General features: G+C 31.5%; 1 protein-coding gene across 1 annotated transcript; it reads right to left on the bottom strand.

The window, feature by feature from the left end:
- Positions 1 to 7,813: 7,813 nt before the first annotated feature.
- On the bottom strand, positions 7,814 to 16,487 carry LOC139481100 (glutamate receptor-like). The gene is made up of 6 exons (XM_071264201.1): positions 16,399 to 16,487; positions 15,825 to 15,915; positions 15,009 to 15,336; positions 13,236 to 13,453; positions 8,936 to 9,198; positions 7,814 to 8,521 (listed from the first exon to the last, which is right to left on the bottom strand). Exons 1-6 carry the CDS (start codon positions 16,437 to 16,439, stop codon positions 8,209 to 8,211), a joined length of 1,254 nt encoding a protein of 417 aa, XP_071120302.1. The 5' UTR covers positions 16,440 to 16,487; the 3' UTR covers positions 7,814 to 8,208.
- Positions 16,488 to 19,208: the final 2,721 nt, after the last annotated feature.

Here is a 19,208-nt window from a genome sequence, read left to right as displayed (position 1 = left end):
GCACGCTATTTATTATTGATTGAATTACCATTACATAGCACATTTTGCATAAAATTATATAATAGCGCAGAAATAATATTTGATTGTATATTTTTTTTTAATTGCGCGTAATATGTTTGACATTTATTCCAAGATTATATGAATCGATCACAACTAGTACGTCGTAAAGTTTGTTAAATCATGTCAGTACCGATGCAATGACTACTGAGCTGATGATACCATCGGGGACTGATAGTCCACCAGCAAAGGTAATAAAGGATCATTCCTGCGCTACGGTACTTCATATTAGACTCATTCTAAAAGTTACCAATAACATTAAAGTTTTGTAATTGCTGTGCTTTTCAGTATTCGAGTTAGCTATCATCTTGCAGGACAGTGTAAAAAATAGTAGTTGAAGAGGTTTCAAAGCAGAACATATACCAATAGAAGTAATTATACGTTGAAAAAAGACAAACACGAAAACAAAAACGAACAAAAATGATGAAATGAATGCCTTAAATTTGTATGAATCAAAATCCGTGCATGAATTTTAAAGATAATATGATAATTTATCATTTAAATTACATCAGTTTCGTATTTAACATGTTGTCGATTCGAACGTTACTGTTTCCGGATGTGCCTTTCAAGTTTTACCAATTTAAATTAGAACACTTTTAAGATAAAGATTAAAGTAATAAAAACACGAAAGCATTCCATATTTATACGACGAAAACTGAAATGTTCTGGTACATGTCTTCTATTAATGCTACTAGAATCAGGGTTATCTAATTTTACACAGTTTGATGTTTGTTGAAATCAATAAACATCTTCACCAAATGGAGTCAAAATTTGTGTGGTGTTGTATAGTATCAGGAACAATTTGCTTGCGTGTGTAACCAATAATATTGTGTTACATCCTTTTTTTTTAAATATAGATTCAAAACTTAACATCTAGTGTGCTTTGGTTTTAATTTGTTTGCATTTATGACGATTCGTTTTTGCTCTAACATTTGTTAATAAAAACTGTTTTCACTTAATTATTGTTTTATTATCGTCTTCTAAAAAACGCTATAATTATCTGGAGATATACAGCTATGCAAGAGGAGTGCCGTATTATTGTGCGGGATGTACAAATACATCCGTTCTAAATATGGGCGTTAAATTCAATGTTTTTTATATGGGGAGTTCCACATTATCTTCCTTATAAAGACCCCTAGCATCTTGGCTTTTATTGGCGATCTGTGACAAGGCAAAATGTCTAACTTCATTTTAATTTTAATATTCCTTCATTTTCTATTGGACGTTGAAATTCGCACCTTATTCCCAGTCGACTAAGTTGTAAAACACCTAAGTTTAAGTGTCGTTATGTTGCTGTCTCATGTGATGTAGACTTTTTTTTTTTACGCGTAACATTCAATATAATGAGAGGTTTGGCTAGCTATTACACTAGATTAAATCCCCAATTGTATACTTAAGGAAAAGTCTGTACCAATCAGCTATATGGCAGTTGTTTTTTTTTCATTCGTTTGATACGGAAGAGCTTTTGATTTGCCATTTAAGGCTTTCTGTTTTCAGTTTTACTTGGAGTGTTACTATTTCTAATAATAAGGAGCTCAAAATTTGGTCGACCAAGATGAAGGCTCGCAATTATTTTAAGACAGGCAAAAGATACCACAAGGATATTTAGAAAAAAAGCATACAGTACACTACACACGACATAGAAAATTAAAAAGAAAATAACAACACAAACCCCACTAAAAACTGGAAACAGATATTCAATAACATTAACTGTCAACCAAATCGTTGTGGCGTTCGTAAAATACTCACGGGATAATACTTGGAACTCTTAGTTTAATAGCGTCAATGAAGGCAACAACTATCTACCAAGAAATTCATGAACCGAACTGTAATATGTTGAATATCACACAAACTAGGTGATATAATCAGCGTAAGTGCTTTGGATTTTTTTACGCAGAAATAGCTATATAGAAACCCTATAATTTGGGCGCTAAAATCCGATTTGTTTTCGTAAATTCTTGTTTTAAATTAACGCTCATTGTCAATTTCCAGATCTATATATATAACTTTATTTCCTCTATTATAGAGATATGGTGTACATGACATATATGAATCAGAAAATTAAAAACAAAGATTAAAGTTACTGGTAAAAGTTACTATAAGAAAACATGAGCACTGTCAATAATATCGATAACGGACACATCTTCTATCGATTGTAGAAATCTCTGCAGATTTTTTCAACGTGACGAACACAAGTCAAAGAGAAAAAAGTTATATAACATATTGAAAGAGAGAAATGCTGTTGTTAATTCATGTGCCGAAAGACTGTCCATAAAAACACTGAACTGAATGGGAATAATGTTAATATTGTCTTGCCATAGATCATCTCTATAGTCTTGTATAAAATCACAGGATACCAGTAGTGTTCAACGATATTCAAGAAGAACTTTCCACATTTGTCGCAAAGTAAATGTTCATCTTCATAACGTACTACAAAACATAAGTCAATAACATACTTGGCGGAGACACGAAGTTCGGGAAACTGTTTCGCAATTGTCCATGCTTTATGCGGTTTGATTGCAGAATGAATATGTCTAAACATATAAAAGTCATTATCGCATGAAATTCTGAAAGACCACCATGTTTCTTCACTTGCATTTATATTTTGATTTACAATAACTGACCAACGTGTTTTTGATGGGAAAAAACCAGTATTTGCAAAATTAACAATATAATCTGTAATGTTTCGGCTGCTTTATAGATGTCAGGTATAAAACCAAGTTTTTCTGGAACGCATTTATGTTTGAATTCCATAAGTCTGCTTATCATTAGTTGTTTTGGTAACGCAGAAGACTTAACCTACATAGTCTACCAAAAAATAAAAGTTTACATCTGCTTACTTGAAGAGCTGCAGTACCAAAATGAAAAATAACAACAATAACTGATCTCCGAGGAAAAGTCAAAACGGAAAGTTCATATTTAAGTTGCGAATCAAACGCTCAAACACACCAAACAAACAGATAACAATTGTCATATTCCTGACTTAATACAGGCATCTTCTATTGTATGATTTAATAGCAAGCTAACCCTCTCACTAGTATGACAGTTGCACAAAATTCCATTATATTGACAAAGATCGATGTTTGAACAAAAACAAACAGACATAATAGGTAAAAAGTACCTAAAGCAAAACCAAATCCACCTAGGGTCAACTTTTCCTGAACTTTCTTGATAATGTCTTCTATCAACGAATGGGTAATTTTAGATGTTTCAAAACATGTGTACTGTCATGACCACTCAGCTGATGATACCACCAGGGACTAGCAGTCTACCAGTAGTAGTATCAACCCAGTACCTTTACTACTTATCTGATTTTTACAGTATGTTTATACAAAATCCTATTTGAAGAAATATGTTTTAACAACTCAAATTATGTGTCTGCTTGTGACATATTAGAAGCCATATAAAACAGTTGGTTTCGTTGGTAAACGTCTACTATTATCATGTTTTGTATTGATTTGATTCTTTTCTATATTTTGTTATCCCGTGCCGTAAATAAAGTTATATACGGTTTTGTTTATAACTAAGTATTTAAGCTATACGCTGCTGTCATGCTTTACTGTCACCTATATTTGTTAATATCTGTGTCATTTGTCTAGTGATGTCTCATTGGCAATCATACAACATTTTCTTATTTTTATATTTACGACCTTGACCGTTATCTCAATGGCACTCATACCAGATCTCCTTTTCATTTAATTTTTCAAAAAGTGAATAATTGCAGACATTGTACTTTTACAAATCACATAAATATTTTTTTACCACAGAAAGCAGCGAAGCGCTCTCACTACTTCGAACGTCCTCTGTACCATGTGTTAGATGTTTCTGTGATTAATTGAACACCATATTTTCATCATGCTATTTTAGACAGTTTTTAGTGTCAGTATCAATCAAACGCTATCCAGTTACGGTAATCTTCTCATTTGTTATTACCGAAATTCTTATTATTTTTTTTTGGAGTTACGATTATCATCCGGAATTTTTCGACGGCAATTTTCTATGTGGTTAGATAATTCAAGTGCACCGTTACAATTCAAATATGATGTAATGGCATAGAAAAACCTTGCAGCTGAGTAAATCTTGACAACAACGGGCTACATTTGAGAAAAATGAGTGAAAAGATTTTACCTATTTATACCGTCGCCATATTGGGATCGTCGTAATTCCAGTTACGGTTATCAATTAACACCGGTGAATAGATAAAGCCATCACTGATTAAACGAAAGGCAATAGACTATCTTTGTGTTCAAAAGCTTACTTTTTTAGATTTATGGTTGAACGCCTGTATTGATTTTTTCTTTCTTAAATTTTAACACGATGTCAAGAAACCATGACGCACAGTGATTCAAATCGGATATATTATGTTTAAAAGGATGTCTTGAGCATAAATACTAATAGATTTGTTTGACTTCATTAATATTTCATATTGCGGAAATATAAATTATTCTATTATCACGATTTTATGAATCAACAGAAAAATACAAATCATCCAATTATTATCACCACACCAGAAGTAAAACTTTTGTAAGTTAAATTTGAAATTCAGACAAAACACCTTTTTTATTGTGCTTTTTTCCGTTATCTACAACGTGTCAATTGACGACAACTGAGAATAAACATCGCCAGAAGCTATCATTTCGAAATTGACATTGTGATTCGAAAAGAAAACATCAAGTTTTTTTTTTCAAGAAAAGATGTGTTTTGTGTTGTTTCGCTTCGACAATTATGTTTTTTTTTAATTAGGAAAAACAGATTCCTAATGATATTGTGTTGTTTCGCTACGAATAATATTTTTTTTTCAAATTAGAAAAAATACATTCATTTACCTATATGCACATAATCAATATGTGTGGGGAACTATAAGTTTTCAAAACCTTTGTTGGACAACCTCAATTGCAACAAAATACCAGATTTATCAACCATTGTCATTATTCTCTAAGTAGGAATATCCCAGCATTGTTAAGATGAGGCAGATCACATACTCTGTACGGATTATCCCATTTAACAGAGTGTTGATTAATTAAAGGGGCATTATCTAAGATTTTGACAAATATATTTTTTTTCTTTGGATTCCTGCATTTGTAAAAGCAGAATTTTATGTTACATCTCTATTACTATTCCGATTAGTTTAATATTGTCAAAATAAAGCAAAACATATCGCTGATGTATTATTGACGTGCAGGTAATCAATCCAACGTCATTTAAATCGATATGCATGCCAACTTTGGTTTTAGCTCTTATTAGAGACGGGTAAAACATCAGCAAAAAAGCTTTTTTAAAAGAAAAAAAATTCAACATTGAAAATGAAACAACAGGAGAGCAACCCAGAAAAAATATTTTGACCTACAAGAAGTCATGATTATGATTTATTTTTCTTTGAATCTATGACATAGAACCAATTCAATAAGACATATACAGATTTTCTTAAACGCTTGTACATGCTCGTCAGTATATTTAAATTGGGTGAGAGATATTTAAAAGATGGAACCTAGTCTTAAACATACACGAAATGCTGCTACATAATTAAGTCCAAGCATTGTTAAGTGTTTATTTTGGACTTTTTGTTTTTTGGATAATTATAAGTTTAAGTGTAACCCAAATCAAATGTAGGAACTTGATTCTAATAGATTAACATTACATTCTTGTACAAATCAATACACCTTACGCAGTCAAGTAGACACCCCACTTTAGCAACTATTCTACTATAACTACTTAAATGAGATTAGATGAAGTGCAGGATGATAATACTGATAAACCCCCGAAATGAGACTGTAGAATATGTAGATGTGATATAATTGCAAATCAGACAATTCTCCACCTAAGACTGAGCGACGTGAATTTTGGTTTTAAGGCAATCAAAAATGAAAACAATATATTGTAAAGTCTGCCTTAATTTCCAGACAAAACAAAATATTAAACAATTCAAATGAAAAATAAAAAAGCAGTCTGATGTATGAGACAATAGTAAACGAAAAACAGTACGAAAGCGGGTACGAAAGACAGCAACACACTTTTTTAGTAATTGGAAAATTATAAAAATCCTTTAAAAAAAAAGCATTGAATAAAACTAAATGTTGGTTGGCTTCTAGTTTTGACCTATCTTCTTAAAGCCTATTTCCGTAAGAATCTTCAGAGAATTCGACGGTTGTCTGAACAGTACATTAAAAGATGATTGAAAACTTACTTTTTCATATGCAGAAACAAGTCAATGTATTCCTCTTATAATGGTGAATGAAAATTAGCTGAGGTAGTGAATCTGTTATATGTGTTTTCAGCACTTTCAGTAAGGAATGTTTTTTTTTCATAACTAGTAAATTTTGAAATTAAACACATAATAAAACTACAGCAAGACCAACATAAGCCGAACAAATTAAACACTTCCTTGAATACTTTTTCTTTGAAACTGGATATTTATTTCCAAAGTATTCACATGCGAGAAAAAATGAAATTAATAAATGAAGTAATCACACTTTTATGAAATAATCACTGATTGGGAAAGAAAATAAGCATGTTTCACTACGTCATTAACAGGATATTATTCTTTCTCGAATCAATGACCTTTTTTATAATCAAACCACCTACTTTAAATCATTATGCCTGGTTGATCGTTGTTGGTGATCATGCAATAATCCAGAAAACTACCTCTCAATCCTTGTTATTTCAATACATATTAAACAGTTAAATTACACCGCAAGTTTATTTAATATTAACATAGTCATATTTATTTGTTGTTCGGCTGTATAAATCAAGGTAAATTAGTAGGCATATTCACCGTGCCATTTTTATAACCTTGATTCCAATGTGAATCGTACAACATAAATGTACAAATACTAGACAATCATATGTAATGGTCTGGTTGTTTGCCTCAAATTGGCATGATCGCGGATATATAACATTTGTCGAAGCAACAATTGATATCTGTCCAAATAATACAAAGCTGTTAGTAGGATAAGGACATGTTTTCTTTTGTTCTAGAGTCTACAATTAAAAGTGGATACAAATTCAAGAAATTCACAAAATTCAAAAAATTTAAAAATTAGACCTAATGGATAATATATAATTGTATAACTTTATTGGCTTAATAATTGCACACATTATATATTTTCAAAAGCGACCGCTCAAAGCACTGGATCGATGCCACTGCTGGTGGAGTTCTTATTCCTTGATGACATCACTAGCCCAGTAGTCAGCACTTCTGTGCTGACATGAAATATCGTTAAAAGGGTCATATGTATAAAATAACTGTTTAGAAAATTTAGAAATTTTCAAATATTAAGGCTTTTCTACATCATGAATAGATTACCTTAGCTGTATTTGGCAAAACTTTTAGGAATTTTGGTCCTCAATGCTTCTTCAACTTCGTACTTTATTTTGTCTTTTTTACTTTTTTGGATTTGAGCGTCACTGATGAGTCTTTTGTAGACGAAAATCGTGTCTGGCGTAAACACAAAATTTATTCTTAGTTTATTGGATCAACTTTCAATTCTCGCAAACTACTGAGAACCATTAACTATGTACTATTGTTTTTATTTGTTTGTCAGAAATTGAGTACAGAAAAAGTCGGGCGCTGTTCGTTTTTGTTGACTTTTTTTACTGTTTTTAAAAAGTGAAATGTCGTTATTATAAAACCAAACAGATTGTATTGCCTTCATAAATATTTCCTATTTCGAAATTCTAAATATTTAATTTCAATGAGACAAAACATCATACAAAAGCAAAACATCTATAATTATTTTTTACGACACTAATGGTTTTATTCCCGATCTGATATTTAGATAAAATACTTTTTAATTGTTTTTCTCCTTATTTTCTATGCTGTTGACGACAAAGGTTAATCGATATTTTCACAGCTATCATTTATGTATCGGAAAGAAATTACAAAGTACATTATTTGTCAAAAATAAAAATATGAGTTTCATTAATGTTACGATACAAATATTTATGAGCATAACCATTGTGCCAATTATTTTACCTTGATTCCCATGCGAATCGTTTAAAATAAAATTTACAAAATACTAGAAAGTTCAATTAGATGGTTTGGTTGTTTGCAAAAAAAAAAGCAAAATAAATCTTGAAAAGATAATGCATTATGGAATACAATTTTAATTATGAATTATATTGAACCTATATCTCATATTGAATGTAGACTAACTAAATCCTAGATCTAGTATTTTTATTTCTTGAATTAGTTTGCTCATAGTTGACTTTTTCCTGAATATCATCTTCGTCCCGTGTCCTTTGCTGTTTCTGGGGACATTTTTGACATTTGATTTTGAAATATTCAGCAAGGAGCGATAAAACAGCCAAACATATCCCACCTCCAATAATATAAAATGCAATCTGTATGTCAAAAATTGCTATTGGTTTTGTTGAGGTGAGAGAAGATTCACGACAGGATTTGTGTTGTGGCCAAACCTTTGCCATCCAGAGATCAATGAGTCCACTCTCTAGTGTTAGTATTATCCTTTAATAAAATAAGAAGGATATTCTGACTTAATTTGATTACAAATATTTGCATACACATTTTCTCTGTATTTTTCTGGATAGTGCTGAATTTTTCAATATTGTACGATCGAGAACTTCTATTAAATTTTTCAACATCTAATTTAAAAATATGTCTCGTTTTTGTTATATTTTGTCATATTTTGATATATGTTTGTTTGTTGGTTGTGTATAAATATCGTGATATTTTCCTCTAAAACAAACTTAACCAGTATAATGATCTTACCTTTCTCAAACACTTTAGAAATTATTTTGAAATTTTTATTTACGAAAAGAAATAGACCAATTGATACACAGATTTTAAAATTATGACTTTTATTCATATGTAGAATTATTTGTTAAGAATAATTGCCAATGTCTTTATAGAATTACCTACCCGTCGGTGAAAATCTTTTCAAAAGGCGAGTTGTTAGGTAAACCGATGGCATACGTTGAAAACATATCAGTTGATATCTTCGCTAATTCACAGCTATTTGTTACAGATATCTCATTTGGAATGTCGTCCCACAGAAAAGCATAACCTCCTTGTAAAACCTTTAGTATATGTGCATCATAATCACCTCTTAAAACAGAAGGATCACTCCTGCTAAATTTAAGGACTCCATCCCAAAATTCTTCCCGCTCTGGTAATTTTGAATTCTGAAGAAGAAACACAAAATGCATATATGATACCAAGATATTACTATTATTAAAAAAAATACTTTCAAACATGTAAATCCGAGAATAATGTTCGCTTGATTCCAATGTTTGTTGTGAAGACATCTTGAAAACAGTACTAGTTATATTATAGTATGAGTAACTGGCTGTTTCTGTATTGGCCCTGTTAAAGATTAGAGACTACCTGTATTTGGGACGAAGCTCATTCAGTCTAGGGACAATACAGGTGATCAAAAATCTCGAATACAAAATCAACAGCCAATGTATAACACTCGTTTAAAATATTTTTTCGATTCTTTGATTAAAATATGAAAGTTTAATGAACTTCTTCTGGTATTGCAATTCATTTTATCTAGTAAATATAAAGTAGCTGGGAAGAATAAAGCATAAAGTTTAACCATTCTTACTGTTGAATCGTCAGCGTTCTGAATATAATTGATAAACGGAAATGAAACAGTTATAATAATCGAAAGTTTTAATCGAAAAGGTTGTGAAATATTTCCGTTTCAAGACGTTATAAAACACGGAACATCATTTTGTTTGTGTTATTTTACTTAAAAAAATGCTACTACGATTGTATTTTATGTATAACCATACATCCAAAATTAAGTAAGCTTACATGTTGGCGTAAGAAATTGAAACTGGTCCGAAAAGCTATATTAACTCTTAAATTATATCAACAGGACAACGTCATCAGTATTGTACATGCTGATTTTTTCTATTAAGGGCGGATTTGCTCATATTATTCAATAATCTATTTATTACATCTTCTTCACTTCTATATATAAAGTTTTCTCTGTGTCATTTCTTAGTTTACAAAAAAGAAATCCCGGTTTTTATTTGAGTTACTATGTTGATATCATATGTACTTATTTCACGTCTATTGTATTCTAAGTAGTTCGTTGGCCCTTAGCACAAAGGGCATACACATATACATTACCGTGTATAAGACTAACTATAATTCCCATTGTTTGACAATACACATATACATTACCGTGTATAACACTAACTATAATTCCCATTGTTTGACAATACACATATACATTACCGTGTATAACACTAACTATAATTCCCATTGTTTGACAATACACATATACATTACCGTGTATAACACTAACTATAATTCCCATTGTTTGACAATACACATATACATTACCGTGTATAACACTAACTATAATTCCCATTGTTTGACAATACACATATACATTACCGTGTATAACACTAACTATAATTCCCATTGTTTGACAATACACATATACATTACCGTGTATAACACTAACTATAATTCCCATTGTTTGACAATACACATATACATTACCGTGTATAACACTAACTATAATTCCCATTGTTTAACAATACATCTATCAATGAATGAAAATAACTCTTTAGATTTATTTCGTCCGAAAGTTTTTCTAGAGTCGCCTGCATTTTAAACACTCAAACCATAATATTAAAAGTCAGGGAAACGTAAAATCGAAGAAACAAAGAAAATACAGTCAGTATACATCTAATAAGAAAGGGTGATAATTTCATCATCGAATTTCAGCATATTTGGCAAATAACTTGCGCGTCAATCCTTCTTCTGAGTGCGACCCTAACGGATCGATATACCATCGCAGTTCACATATTTGTTTTATATTTTTGTATGTTCGACTCTTAATTTACAAATTGTGTATTTGTACAATTATGATTAACGATACATATTTTAGCACTGGACAAATTTAATTACGTATATAAAAATCGTGCCCCCAATTGACGTGTATAAAATTAGGATAATATACGATTTCCTAAACAGTAACTTACAATAATTCAAACAGACCGATCTTTTGATTTGTTTCCTTCTGGACGATTAGAACTCAAAGTGCCTAAATATGTGACTTTGTTTAGACATAATCAAAAAGGAAAACAGTTAAAACAACAAAAAAGAGGCAGATAATACATACATTCCGGACAATAAAAGCTCGTATGTCGAAAAGCAAACAATTTAGTCCGCTGCAATAGTTTGCACCTGCCCTAAGTCAGGAATCTGATATTCAGGTGTTGTCGTCTGTTTTATGGTTCATAAGTTTTTCTCGTTTTTTTTTAACATATATTTATAAGATCGTTGATTTCCTGTTTGAATAGTTTTACACTAGTGATTTTGGGGTCCTTTGTAGCTTGCTGTTCGGTGTCAGCTCCGTGTTAAAGACCGTACCTTGACCTATAATGGTTTACTTTTATAAATTGCGACTTGGATGGAGAGTTGTCTCATTGACACTCATGTCACATCTTCCTTTATCTAAACACCATGGGAAAATGACAACCTATGTCAACAAAACATCAGGCATAAAATCAACAACTAGGCATTCAAGGCAATACAATATCCAGGGGTGATCATATATTTTCAAAAATATCAAACCTTCCATTTTTAAAGGCATAAAATATATATGAAAAAATAATTCAAAGATCACTACAGAACTGAAACAAATTAAAAGAACAGAAAACGGGCATGACTAAAAAAGGTATATAGAATGCCAAAAAATATATAATCATATATATTTGTATTAAAAACAAATCAAACAGAGAGTAAATATGTACAGTGCACGGTGTAATGGCGTAAGGTATATTGTTTGATGGTTTAAAACATATAGGGTATAGAATGTGGTGCATTAAGAATGTTGCATGTTTATTTTTTTCAGTTTTATAATGCAAATTGTGTTAGATTTAAAGGGGGATAGTGTATGATGTATGGTGTTTGTTGTATGGTAAAATAAAGACATAATTCCTTCTTGTTATGCTCTATGCTCATTCTAACATGGGTATTCATTACATTTTTCGACATTTACACTAAGCGTTAGAGAGGTGTACGATATGATCACGTTAAATGCCTACCCATGTTAAAATGAGCATGACAGGAAGGAACTATTTCAAATCTTATAGAGCACATATTTATGTATTGTTATATGTCAAAGCCTTCTAAAATACCGTAGGATTATTTGGCTGTTCTCCTTCTATAAAACCAGGTTTAATCCACCATTTTCTACATTTGAAAATGCCTGTACCAAGTAAGGAATATCACAGTTCTTGACCATTCGTTTTTGATGTGTTTTGTTATTTGATTTTGCCATGTGATTATGGACTTTCCGATTAGATTTTACTCTAAGTTCAGTATTTTTGTGAATTTACTTTTTCCTGTTAATGAATTATAATCATTACATTTTCATTTTGAATAAATTTATAACTTAAAGCAGGATAAGTGTATAGAATTTTAAAAACAATATTTTATAAAACAAAATTGTAATCAGCAAAGGTATATATATTTTACTAAGAAAAAAAAATGTGCGTATTTGTCAAACGTATTTTAGGTTTAATAAGAAGACGACTTTGTTTACAAAGTGAAATAAGGACGAAAATTGTGGGAAGCTTTAAAACAGTAAAATGATGTGACTATTTAAGACAGCCAAAAGTTGCCTAGAGTAAATTTCTTGATTTAAATTTTATATCATGATGTTTAATAAATACCAAACTGTATGTTTTAATTGAGAGTTTAAAACGGTGTAATTCATTTTAACTTAGTTAAGACAAAACAATGAATGAAGGATCTCTTGGAAGCAATAAATATAAAAATCATACTCTTCTATCATGAATGAACCATACATATTTATATTTATAAAATTTAAAGCAGAATCGTAATACCTCTAATAAGCTGTTAAGTAAATATGAAGTCATTCTGTTGAACAGTATTAGAGACAAATGTGGCGACAAACATAGTGATTGAGTCTCGGCAAACAGGACAAGGGTGACTGACAGATCTGAATAGTGTTATCGCGTTACAACGCATCACTGCCAAACTACTGATTAACTATAACAGTAATAAAGTAATTATGTTCGGTCGTACCCGAAAAATTTGTGACGGAAATGATGCTTTGGAAAGTCGAGCTGAATGCATCCAGTTTCAGAGAGGAATATAACAAGACATCAAATTTATTCAAAGTATTTAAAACTATTTATCTTTCAGGTGATAACACTCACGCAGTTACCTTAAATATGGTTTCATACCCGGATCCACCAATCGTACCCCATTTATACATGTCTTGTCCTACTAATCCCTCAATGCCTTCGAACGGAAGAGTCTCTTTAGTAACACTCAAAACGGCAACGAAATTCCCGCTGTATGTTGCCACTATTACTATGCAAAATATCCACCAGCAGCTAAGAAATGTCCTTCCTGCTGTCGATGCAGCGATGTGTATACCACCTGAAATTCAATTTTCTGCATATATCTTTAAATATACTTTGTTATAAATGTTGATTAGTTTATGAAATGTGTATATCAATTATGAACAAGAGTTTTTCGAAAAAATAAAAATTTTGAAACAGACAATTTATAAAAATAACCATATAATTGATAGTCATGCCAACACCAAAGTGCTGATTACTGGGCTGGTGATGCCCTCGGTGACGATAGCATACTTTGGATCGACATATGTTGTACATTTCATGATTACTTCTTAACTGTAAAAATAATATTTAATATGTATGTACAGTTTTGATTTCTGGAATAGGATTATAGAAACTACAGTGTTTCCGATCATTTTAATTAATATATCTTGTAATGTTAGCAATATATTCGATGTCGTTACAGGAGACTATACACTCTTTATCAGATTCTAAAAATGGTCAAATACTGTCAACCGTAAAAATTTGTAACAAATATAACTCGCGCGTTTAACTCCAACCTACTAGTAAATAAAGAAGGCCCGATTTATTGCAATCCATTTGCCATTTGCTTTCAACATCATTCAGTGTCATTATAAGTTCGGTCCAAGTAAACGACGTTTTTTCGTATTAGTTTTTATCATAATTCTTCAGAGAATTTAAACCAGGATGCCCCCGAAAAGACAAATTAACAAAAGAAAGGTGGTAGCAACGCTAACAGGACCATATTTTGCCCTTGTTGGAGTCCGACAAGGGGCCTATTTAGCAGGGCCAAGCTTAATATACATGCTGGTGGAATAGCTTTCCTCTTTAAAAGACAGACGGTATGTTTTTCAAAACATTCATATTCTCCGAATTGTATTCTTCTTAATAAAATGAAAATATGTTGCACGACGAACGTACCACTGTCGTACGACAGACAATCAATATTGTGCGAGCATCGTACGAAATTTGGTAATTGTGCAACTGTATCACGAGTGTTTTGCGACAGTCGTAAGATTATCGTCCGACAGTTAAGCGACAGTCGTACGATTTTTTTTTATCAAAATGGTTTAAGTTGGTATCCACGACAATGTGTTTATCGCAAGATAGTCGCACGGCTGTGATAAGAATCTCACGAGAGCCACAAGACAGTGACACGACAAAAAAATCGTAGGGCAAAAACAGTGCATGTCAAATTTTCGTCCCGCGACATACGACAGCGCCACGATGCTAAAAAAATCTTGCGACTATCGTACGTCGATCACAGATGACCTGCGATTTGATTAAATTTCATGTCGTGGCACTGCATTGATGTGTCGTGGGTTCGTTGTGACCAGGACTTTAACTGTAAAAATAATATTTAACATATGTGTACAATTTTGATTTCTGAAGTAGGATTATAGAAAGTACTGTGTTTGCGACCCTTTTAATAAACATATCTTTTAATGTTAGCAATATATTCGATGTCTTTATATGAGAATATACACTCTTTATCAGATGAAATGGTCAAATACTGTCAACCATAAAAAATTATTACAAATAAGTATAAATCAAGAATAATTTATAATAATAATGTGTGGATAATTTTGCTTATATCGTGATAGTGTTCTTACCATGTGTTAAAAGTGAACCATACATATACCAAACTGATTCAGAAAATTGGTGTAGTACCCGTATTTCCCTTTTGTCTTTGACTTTTCTGTAAAACGGGTTGTACTTTTCAAATAAGAAAAGTAAAAGCGCGCATGATGGTACCGATATTCCGACGCATAAAAAGACTGTTGAACTGAAAGGGTCAAGTAGTTTAGTCCATTGTTTATCGTCTGGATCGGGCTTCTTTATCAGAATTGATGTGGATTCATAATAATAAGGCTGTGTAAAATCCATCACCACTTCCCGTTGTGAAAGAACTGTAAAAGCAGTGGCTACCATGTCAACTTCCTGTAATATATAACACGGAAAAAACTAATGCAGCATTATACGTTATCGGTGGCTTTTGTCAGCCCACCTAAAACAACTGACTTTAATTTGGAACAATTCAGTTTTAAACACAGCTCTGATTCAGTGTCCGGGTATGAATAATTCCTTATTGGTTTTATCAGCTTTTTAACGTTTGTATTAATATGTGTGTTTTTTTCATTTCAATTATGTTGGCATCGAGCATGCTAAATACTTATTGCTGATATGCACGTCGGGTGTAGTGAAATTAGTTGGTCAATATCCTAAAATAGAAATTGCCTTTCATAGTTACTTTGTTAATCGAGGGATTGTGTCCATTATAATTAATTTGTCCACATAAAGCAACAATACTATTTAGACTGCCATTCAAACAGGATTAAAAGCAAGTTTCTATTGTATGGTTACAAAACTGAAAAGGAGGTAACATTTTACAATTTAAAGTGTGTACCACCGAGATAAAAAATACTCACTTTTCGTTGCAGTTGTCCAACCATGCCATTCCAAGTACCATTACCAATTTCTGCACCCCAGTTACCGTCGGGTGGTCCAATGAGATCATATCTATTTTTTAAAACAAGTATTGTCCATCAAAAGCTATATTGTAAGACAAATGCGTTAAGAATACAAAATAGCGAAAAGTTACAAAATTCAACACTGTGAAATGACAGTTAGATAGTGGAAGGTTCCATACAGGTTTCGGTTAATTTTGACGTTTTCAATTTTTGAACAATCAATTTAAAAGCATTTTTACATGAATATTCAAATCAAAACGTATCAGACATACTATTACTTTGTATCTATATAAACAGGATTGTTATTGACAACAACTTTCTTTATACTGCGTTTTCGAATCCGTTCACACTAACCCAAAATATCCACGAGATAATGAGAGTACTTGAAACAATCTACAATACATGTCATACGGTAAGAACTGTTTGCATAGTATTCGATTAAGGTAAATACAAAAATATCTAGATCTTATTATGAAAATCTATGAAAACTAAATGGTTAAGTGTCATGTTAACAAAAACGCAAAATACTTACGTGAAATTAAGACCGTCTGACAGGTGCTTTAGTAGGTCCATTGTTATACCAGTGTATGTTTTTGTTCGGTTATTCAACACGACAAATGGATACGACTTTACAGAAAAAGAAGAATGTTACTTTAGAAAGTTTAACACAGTCATCTATGTAAACTAAGGCATTAAAAAATTAAAATATTAGTAATCGATTACAAAGACAAATCAAGGTAACATTATAAACTTAAGTGCATAGGGCCTTTCCTTTTTTAATTATCCTGGGAGTTCAGTATTGTTGTGATTTTTCTTTTTGCATAAAGTCAAGATATTCGGCATATATCAATAATGAAGTTGTTATGTAAGGAATGCTGCGTACAAAAATGTATTGTGAATCATTAATAAAATGAATGTATCATTTTCAAATTAATATATAATTAAAATGTTTGCTTTCAAATGCACAAATGCACAGAAAGTATCGAAAACTAAATCTTTTCTAATTTTTTTTTTTACTAATTTGGGTTTCGTATCATCATGATTGGAATTATGCGCGGTACTTTCCTGTTATAATTGACTTTCAACACACTTAAATCCACGATGTAAAATACTTTGAGTTGTCTAGCTTCGTATATTTTTCTGCGGTTTCGGTCCTTGAGATGTTTTCTTTGGCTTTTTAATTTTATTACTTGAGAGTCACTGATTAGTCTTTTAATGATAAATTCGCGCGTCTGGCGTAGATAGTGTTAAACCTGGTTTCTATAATGAGTTTATTTATACATCACACTTTTTTATATTTTTGTAATAAAATATATTGGTCTGAAAATTCATTTCAGTCTACAGATATCGCTAGTCAAATTTGGGGTAAATATGATTTCTTCCAAAGTGCCATGGCGTTATACAAAAAATAATAAATAACTATAATAGAACAGTTGACAGGCGAATTTGAACAGAAAATGTTTTTAGAGACATAATTGAGATGAAGAATTAACGGATCTTTCCCAATATCAAAAACACAACCATAGACATGTGCTTATTTTAAACAAAAACGAGAATTACAATAATGTTAATAACAAAAATAGACACCGCTAGAAGGTTTCTGCTGTAAGGTAAGATAAATGAAAATTTCTAGACAAAATCATAAACTTTACGAGTTCAGCGTAAAATGCTTATTTTGTCACTGGGTAATGAGTTCAACCACGAACAGCTAATTTAAAAACAGGTCTTATATTGTGAGAAGTAAACTGTTCTTAAGTTATAGAAGGACAGTATTTAACTGCCATTAAAAATAATAAAACATAAGAAATTATCATTATTCTTTTACACAGTTATTGCATATTATGTGGCACTTGTTTTGTGCAGCAGAGTATTATTCCAAATATCTTTGTCTGCTGAATTAGTTGAACAATATACATGTTATAAGAGTGACTTATACTATTAATAGCTAAATGACGGACATCAAATAGGCAGTAACTTACTTACAGGTATTGTGCTGACCAGAAACTTTCTCTTATTAAAACCAAACTTTGCATTTGGAAATATTTCATTATCTGTTAGTGTACTTCCATTTGACTTTACAACAGATAAACCACGCCGATCCTGGTGCCACAATAGGGTATAGATTGGAAACCAATTACAATTATCTGCCTCACGTGAACACGGGTTTTGCTAAAATACAAACAAGCTTCAATATCACTGAACTAGTATATATATTTGTAAAGGACGCCTCCGGATGCGGGAATTTCTCGCTGCATTGAAGACCTGTTGGTGACCTTCTGCTGTTGTCTTCTCTATGGTCGGGTTGTTGTTTCTTTGACACATTCTCAATTTCCATTCAAGATTTTATTGGGTTTTTTTTTAAATATATGAAGAACTTACTTTATCTATAGTTAAATAAATGTCTGGTACGATTTATTCTTGTGAAACTTCTGTAAAGCCATAAAAATGCACTCTTAATTAAAAGGTATTGAAACAGATACACACCAGTAAAAGTTCAGCAAAATCATATTTGAATAATGAAAAACAAGTCTCGAATAACAACACACTCCATCATCCTAGGAACATATCTATAGCTATATGATCCGGTCTACACACAAATTCGAATACCTGCATGCCATCAATGCTTACATGTAATGTTTAATATTTAACATAAAAATCATTGTAAAGTCAATAAAAAGTAATATTTTTGGGCGAACATAATTTATAGTCAAAATTATTGACATATTTAATAATCGAGGCGATTTGCTGTCTGATTGACTGTAGTGGACTATATCTTTTGTTTGTGGATGTCAGCTGACCTCTTGGTGTCTTCAAATTTATTGTTTAACATAGGACTATTCCGACGTTATTTGCTGATATCTTATGGTCGTTTTTCTCAGCGACGTATAACACATATATCATGATTTTAACACATGCGACCAATCATAAAGAAATAAATAGAAAAAGCAGGAAATAAGAAAAGTATGAAAACACATACCTGTTTCTTTAACATGTGACTGTTTTCTAATACTTTCAATCCAGACGAGAAAAAACTAATCACTGCTACATTGTCAAATGGAATATGATTGTCTTCTAAAATCAACCAATCTTTGTCATCAAAAATACCAACCAGCCATCTTGAAAAATGGAGAAGTGCATTTCGCCAGATATTTGTTCGATCATACTCAAAAGGCTAAAAAATAAGTGAAAAGAATGCATGTTTACTGTAATAAAAGTGTTCTAGTATTCCAGTACAACCAGCGAACTAAGTATATACACTTACTTTTAAACTGATGTGAACCATTCCTTACATGTTTATCCTCATATATGGTTGCCACTTAAAAACAAGCTACTGAAATAATT

Source organism: Mytilus edulis, chromosome 7 (genome assembly GCF_963676685.1).
Source record: "Mytilus edulis chromosome 7, xbMytEdul2.2, whole genome shotgun sequence".
In the NCBI taxonomy this organism is placed as follows: Eukaryota; Metazoa; Mollusca; class Bivalvia; order Mytilida; family Mytilidae; genus Mytilus; species Mytilus edulis.
This window is presented reverse-complemented; position numbering and strand designations above follow the sequence as displayed.

Coding starts and splice junctions, on each gene's coding strand:
- LOC139481100 (XM_071264201.1), bottom strand. CDS start 16,439: ATGGACCTACTAAAGCACCTGTCAGACGGTCTTAATTTCAC. Junction 15,916..16,398: donor TCAGACGGTCTTAATTTCAC/GTAAGTATTTTG, acceptor TTTAAAAAATAG/ATATGATCTCATTGGACCAC. Junction 15,337..15,824: donor TTGGACAACTGCAACGAAAA/GTGAGTATTTTT, acceptor TATATATTACAG/GAAGTTGACATGGTAGCCAC.